Here is a 7,500-nt window from a genome sequence, read left to right on the forward strand (position 1 = left end):
AAACTGTATAAACTATATAAACTACATAAACTATACAAACTGTATAAACTATATAAACTATATAAACTCTTAAACTGTATAAACTATAGAAACTATATAAACTGTATAAACTATATAAACTATATAAACTCTTAAACTGTATAAACTATAGAAACTATATAAACTGTATAAACTATATAAACTATATAAACTCTTAAACTGTATAAACTATAGAAACTATATAAACTGTATAAACTATATAAACTATATAAACTCTTAAACTGTATAAACTATAGAAACTATATAAACTGTATAAACTATATAAACTGTATAAACTCTTTTTTTTTTTTTTTTTTATTAATGTATGTACCAACATACAATGATTACAAAGAAAACATTACATACAAATTTCCGTATATACCAACACCTACACCATACACTGTGCGCACTATTAGTACACTAGAGCCACCCAAAAAAAAAACAAAAAACATTCAAACACTCGTACATTCATACCTACATATATACCAAAGATTTGACATAATCTCTTCTCATCATGCAAGTTCCTTATACATATCTAAATTCGTATATTTCATTTTTTATACATACACAGCTTTAATTTATTTAAGTTTTTTTTTTTTTTTCTTTCCTTTCTTCTTTCTTCCCTTTCTAACCCAAAATTAACCATACACAGTACGTTTTATAATAAATTTGTACACAGCAAATGGGAAGAAAATGGTTGTTTTTAGTCTCTTATTTGAATCCAAAATTATTCAGAGTATGTCCCGGAATATTTTTTCCCATTTTTTTTTGTGAGTGCATAATTTGCCTAGATTTGCCGCTATTACTTTTTCAAGTGTGAATTTTTTGGTGTAATTTATTTTTAAATCTAGTTATACATAGATCTTCCTTTGATTTCCCCTTAAAAATTAAGATTTTTCCCACAAAATATATTGTATTCACTACATTGATTTGAAAGTTCTCAAACTCTCCAAACATCACGTTAATGGGACAAATGTCTATTTTAATTTTGAATTCAAGCAACCATTTCTGAACAGCCATCCAAAATTGGGCCACATATGGGCAAAAGTAAAACAGATGCATTAAATCTTCCTCTTCAACCCCACAGAATCTGTACCATGAGTTTCCTGTGATATTACATAATTTAAGATGCTTATTAGTTGCTATAATTCTATAAAATATCTTTAGTTGAAACATCCTTGAGTAAGTGTCTATAGCACTAACACATATATTCCTAAAATAGTATTTCCAAAGAATAGGGAGGTTGAATTCATCTTCCCATTTCCTGCAGATTCTATGGGGGAAAAAGGCTGTCCCAGATGTATGTAAATAAAACATGTATATCTTTTTGTTTATGTTTCTCGTTTGCCATGCATTGTACCTACTCTGTGGTTTACATACTAATAACTTAATTTTTCCTTTTATCGCTTGTTTCCATTTAATTGGTATTGCAGATAATAATTGATTATACTGGAATTGTTTGACACAAACTCCAAATCTACTACAAAACTCTGAATATGAGAACATTTCACCAGAAGTATTAATAAGATCATTGATAAACATAACTCCGGCTTGTAAACATGTATTCCACAGGAAAGGTTGACCATTTATTAATATATTAGAATTCATCCATAATAATTGATTTTGAAACTCATAAACGCCGTCTGGAGGATAGTATTGGAAATTTAGCCATGATTTCAATGCATCTTTGAAGAATGTGGATATGCCATCAAGATTGTTTTGTAATATATAATCAATATGGGTATTTTTTAACTGAAAATAGATACATAGTTTACTTTTGAAAAATTCATATTTATTTGTTAATCCAAGGCTAGATATCCAGTTTGGATTAAGATAAATTTTTTTTATCCATGAGGCTTTCAGAGATTCATTCATCATCTCTAGATTTTTTAAATTGAGTCCCCCATTTTCTAGTGAATTGTACACGTATTGTCGTTTAATCTTATCTGGTTTATTGTTCCAGATAAATTTAAACATTTTTTGTTCAAAAAGATTTAGAAATGATTTCTCTGGGGAAGGGATTGTAATCATTAAATGCACAAATTGTGGAATGACTAAAGAGTTTATTAATGTAACTTTACCCATTAAGGATAAAGGAATTCCTCTCCATGGAAGTAATAGTTTCTCCACTTTCTTCATTCTATTTTCATAATTGAATTTTACCGTGTCTTTTAAATTGTTAAATATATGTATACCCAGAATTTTAACATCATTGTCTGTCCATTTCACTGGTGCTGCAGATTTTAACTGATAGTCTGTTCCACGAATATTTCCTAGTCTCATAATTGCACATTTCTCGTAGTTTGGCTTTAGCCCTGAATGAATTGAGAATATATTCAATTCCTTAATTAGCTCATTGAGAGATTCTTCTTCTGGTTGTAAAAAGAAAGTTACATCATCGGCATACATTGTGAGTTTACATTCTCTGTTGTGCTGTATAACTCTATAATTATATAATAATAATATAATAATAATATAATAAATATAATATAATAGCTCTATAACTGTATAAACTCTTAAACTGTATAAACTATATAAACTCTTAAACTATATAAACTATATAAACTGTATAAACTATATAAACTATATAAACTGTATAAACTATATAAACTATATAAACTCTTAAACTGTATAAACTATATAAACTGCATAAACTATATAAACTGTATAAACTATAGAAACTATATAAACTCTTAAACTGTATAAACTATAGAAACTATATAAACTCTTAAACTGTATAAACTATAGAAACTATATAAACTCTTAAACTGTATAAACCATATAAACTGTATAAACTATATAAACTGTATAAACTGTATAAACTCATAAACTGTATAAACTTAAACTATATAAACTGTATAAACTATATAAACTATATAAACTGTATAAACTATATAAACTACATAAACTATATAAACTGTATAAACTATAGAAACTATATAAACTCTTAAACTGTATAAACTCTTAAACTGTATAAACTATAGAAACTATAAAAACTCTTAAACTGTATAAACTATATAAACTGCATAAACTATATAAACTGTATAAACTATAGAAACTATATAAACTCTTAAACTGTATAAACTATAGAAACTATATAAACTCTTAAACTGTATAAACTATAGAAACTATATAAACTCTTAAACTGTATAAACCATATAAACTGTATAAACTCTTAAAATGTATAAACTATAGAAACTATAAAAACTCTTAAACTGTATAAACTATATAAACTATATAAACTGTATAAACTATATAAACTGTATAAACTATATAAACTACATAAACTATATAAACTGTATAAACTATAGAAACTATATAAACTCTTAAACTGTATAAACTCTTAAAATGTATAAACTATAGAAACTATAAAAACTCTTAAACTGTATAAACTATATAAACTATATAAACTGTGTAAACTGTATAAACTATATAAACTGTATAAACTGTATAAACTATATAAACTGTATAAACTGTATAAACTCATAAACTGTATAAACTTAAACTATATAAACTGTATAAACTGTATAAACTATATAAACTGTATAAACTGTATAAACTTAAACTGTATAAACTGTATAAACTATATAAACTGTATAAACTGTATAAACTCATAAACTGTATAAACTTAAACTATATAAACTGTATGAACTCTTAAACTGTATAAACTATATAAACTGTATAAACTCATAAACTGTATAAACTTAAACTGTATAAACTGTATAAACTATATAAACTGTATAAACTGTATAAACTCATAAACTGTATAAACTTAAACTGTATAAACTGTATAAACTGTATAAACTCATAAACTGCATAAACTTAAACTGTATAAACTGTATAAACTATATAAACTGTATAAACTGTATAAACTCATAAACTGTATAAACTTAAACTGTATAAACTGTATAAACTATATAAACTGTATAAACTGTATAAACTCATAAACTGTATAAACTTAAACTATATAAACTGAATAAACAGTATGAACTCTTAAACTGTATAAACTATATAAACTGTATAAACTGTATAAACTCATAAACTGTATAAACTTAAACTGTATAAACTGTATAAACTATATAAACTGTATAAACTGTATAAACTCATAAACTGTATAAACTTAAACTATATAAACTGTATAAACTGTATGAACTTTTAAACTGTATAAACTATATAAACTGTATAAACTCATAAACTGTATAAACTTAAACTGTATAAACTGTATAAACTATATAAACTGTATAAACTGTATAAACTCATAAACTGTATAAACTTAAACTGTATAAACTGTATAAACTATATAAACTGTATAAACTGTATAAACTCATAAACTGTATAAACTTAAACTATATAAACTGTATAAACAGTATGAACTCTTAAACTGTATAAACTATATAAACTGTATAAACTCATAAACTGTATAAACTTAAACTGTATAAACTGTATAAACTATATAAACTGTATAAACTGTATAAACTCATAAACTGTATAAACTTAAACTGTATAAACTGTATAAACTATATAAACTGTATAAACTGTATAAACTCATAAACTGTATAAACTTAAACTGTATAAACTGTATAAACTATATAAACTGTATAAACTCATAAACTGTATAAACTTAAACTGTATAAACTGTATAAACTATATAAACTGTATAAACTCATAAACTGTATAAACTTAAACTGTATAAACTGTATAAACTATATAAACTGAATAAACTGTATAAACTCATAAACTGTATAAACTTAAACTATATAAACTGTATAAACTGTATGAACTCTTAAACTGTATAAACTTAAACTGTATAAACTGTATAAACTATATAAACTGTATAAACTCATAAACTGTATAAACTGTATAAACTCATAAACTGTATAAACTTAAACTGTATAAACTGTATAAACTCTGAGGTTGTTTCCTGCAGAGAAGCTTTGAATCTGAGTCCTGATGCCCCCCTCACTGCTGATAAAAACGTACAGAAGAAGAGTGCTCTCAGACTTCCTGTCTGGCGTTATATAAACGGCGAGCAGAGAGGCTCAGATTAGATTCATGTGAAACTGAAGCCGCCGAGTCTCAGGAGGAAACTGCAGAGTGACGATCGGCCGACACAAATGACATCGATTCGCCCAAATTGACGGAAACACGAGACCACGTTTGTTTTTGGGGGACAGAAGCACTTTGACAGGCGTCAGAAACCTGCTGCGGGACGATCTGAGGCTTCACGCCCACTTCCTGTCTGACTTTAACCTTCATCCATCGCTGTGACACTGAGTCACATGAACTGACCGAGTCAGCGAGTCAGCGAGTCAGCGAGTCACTGTGTTTGCAGCAGCTTCGAGTCTCCACATGTGGATGTTTTTAGGAGCCCGTCAGTGTTTCTCCAGCAGCTGAAGCGACATGAGCAGCACTTGTTTTTTAGCTCCAAATCACAAAGTTTTTATCGGCTGAACATGAACGTAACGTAACATAAACATCTTCTCGTTTTCTCAGTAAAAACTGTTGCCCTTTAAATTTTTAAAATGTTTTTATTTATTTATTATTATTAATTTGAATGAAAAAAATTTGCTTGTTGTTAATTAATTTTATTGGCGTCATTTTCCTTCAAAACTTTTTTGCTTTTTTTTTCCTTAAAATTTTAGGTGGCTTTCAAAGAAAACATTTTGGCATTTTTATGTAAAAATTGCTGGTCTTTTTGTTTTCTTTTAAAATTTGGTGATTTTTACAGTTTCAACTTTTTTTTCAAAATGTTGGGTCTTTTTTTTCTTTAAAAATTGAGGGCTTTTTTGAAAAAAAACCCCAACATTTTGGGGTCTTTTGCTTTCACATTTATTGTTTTTTTGGGGTTTTTTGCCTTTTTTTTCTTCTAAAATTTCTGGGCGAGTGTTTTTTTAAAGAAAACTTGCCTTCGAAACAGTTTCAGCATCTGAGCTGAACAGCAGATGTGAGTATTTCTTCTTCTGTAGCTGCTGAAACATACAAACGGTTTTCTGTCTGCAGGACATCGAAGGTTTATTTGTAGTTTTATGTAAAGTCAGAGCAGACAGGCGACATTTTCCCGCGCTGAGCTCCGTGTGTTCGTGTGTTCGTGATCTGACCCTGGATCAGCAGACGGAGCTACGAGAAAAACATTTATTTGATCTCATCAGGAACAAGATTTTATCAAAGGTGAGATGACAGAGAGCCCTTCCATCAACTGAACTACAGTTTACTATGATTGTCATTGTGCACCGCAACGTGTCACCGCAACGTGTCACTGCAACCGCAGCGACAACAGCGTCAACACGGCAACCAACAATCTACAGCAATCTACAGCAATCTGCAGCAATCTGCGGCAATCCTGCACATGCATGTTAGCGACAGGTTGCGTAGCTCGCCACTGTTTGCCCTTTAAAACTGTGCTTTGTTCACAGAGTCTGCAGAAAAAGCCCTGTTTGCGCTGCAGCGTCTCACAGAGGACATGTCCCCGCTGCTGCAGAGACGCTCTCTCTGTATAAAATTAGCCCCATGTCCTCGTCCTCCAAACTGTCTAAAGACAAAGTTCTCATGCAGTAAATGTCCTCGCCGTCTCTGACATGAGTCCACGTCTCAGCGTCTCCGCCGGCGGAACAAAGGACAGGCACTGAGTCGAGGTGTTTCTGAAGGAGTCAAAGTGAGACGTCTGTCCTCGTCTGTCCTCTGCAAGGTGTCTCTCTGACTGTCTCATATTCGTATGTGGAAGTTACTGCGGACAGAAACACAGACACAGGATCAGTTTTATCTGTTGAACTGCGGCTGTGGAGGGCATCTTTTAGAAACTGTCGACAATTTTTCAAAGAAAAAGTAATGAAAATCTTACAGATGAAAGGCATGTTTTGTTTAATGCCACCCAAAAATTTTAAATTAAAAAATTGCCAAAAAGTTTTACAGAAAAAAAAACACCAAAAATGTTTTCTTTAGAAGTTGCAACAACAACAAAAAATGTAAGAAAAATAATTGCCTTTTTTTTTTTTTTTTTTTTTTACAGAAAAATAATATGCCAAAACCTTTGGGTTTTTTTAAGTGCCAAAAATCGAGAGCAACCCTTTACTCTGCTTTTAAAATACTGTTTTTATTGAGGTGAGGGTTAGACTCTCGCTGCAGTGGGGTCTCACAAAGAGTATTGGAGACAAGGGACAACCCTGGCAAAGGACAACACCACCTGGGAACGTGTTGGACTTCACGGTATGCAGTACTCCTGCAGCACCCCCCACAGGACACGGTCGTAGGCCTTCTCCACAAAGCACATAAAGACTGAATGAGCAAACTCCTACGACCCCTCCAGCAGCCTCGCTAGAGCGAAGAGCTGATCCGGTTCGACAATTGGATGGAGACTCCTTTCAGCACTCTGGACTCAACTTTCCCTGGGAGGCTGAGCAGTGTGATACCCCGATAATTGGAGCACACCCTCCAGACCCTTTTTTTGAAAATGGGAATCACCACTCCGGTCTGCCACTCCACAGG

The 7,500-nt window shown here is 30.5% G+C and overlaps 1 protein-coding gene across 1 annotated transcript in view; it reads right to left on the bottom strand.

Annotated features, from left to right (window-relative positions):
- Positions 1-5,374: 5,374 nt before the first annotated feature.
- Positions 5,375-7,500, bottom strand: part of LOC148190319 (calcium and integrin-binding family member 2-like) — a 7,926-nt gene continuing 5,800 nt past the window's right edge. Inside the window, exon 6 of the mRNA XM_088089394.1 lies at positions 5,375-6,742. Within this exon, the coding sequence (XP_087945520.1) occupies positions 6,721-6,742 (22 nt within the window). The 3' untranslated portion in view covers positions 5,375-6,720. The remainder of the gene's footprint in view (positions 6,743-7,500) is intronic.

Source organism: Plectropomus leopardus, chromosome 1, assembly GCF_026936395.1.
Source record: "Plectropomus leopardus strain MGB_pleo_1.0 chromosome 1, ASM2693639v1, whole genome shotgun sequence".
NCBI lineage: Eukaryota > Metazoa > Chordata > Actinopteri > Perciformes > Serranidae > Plectropomus > Plectropomus leopardus.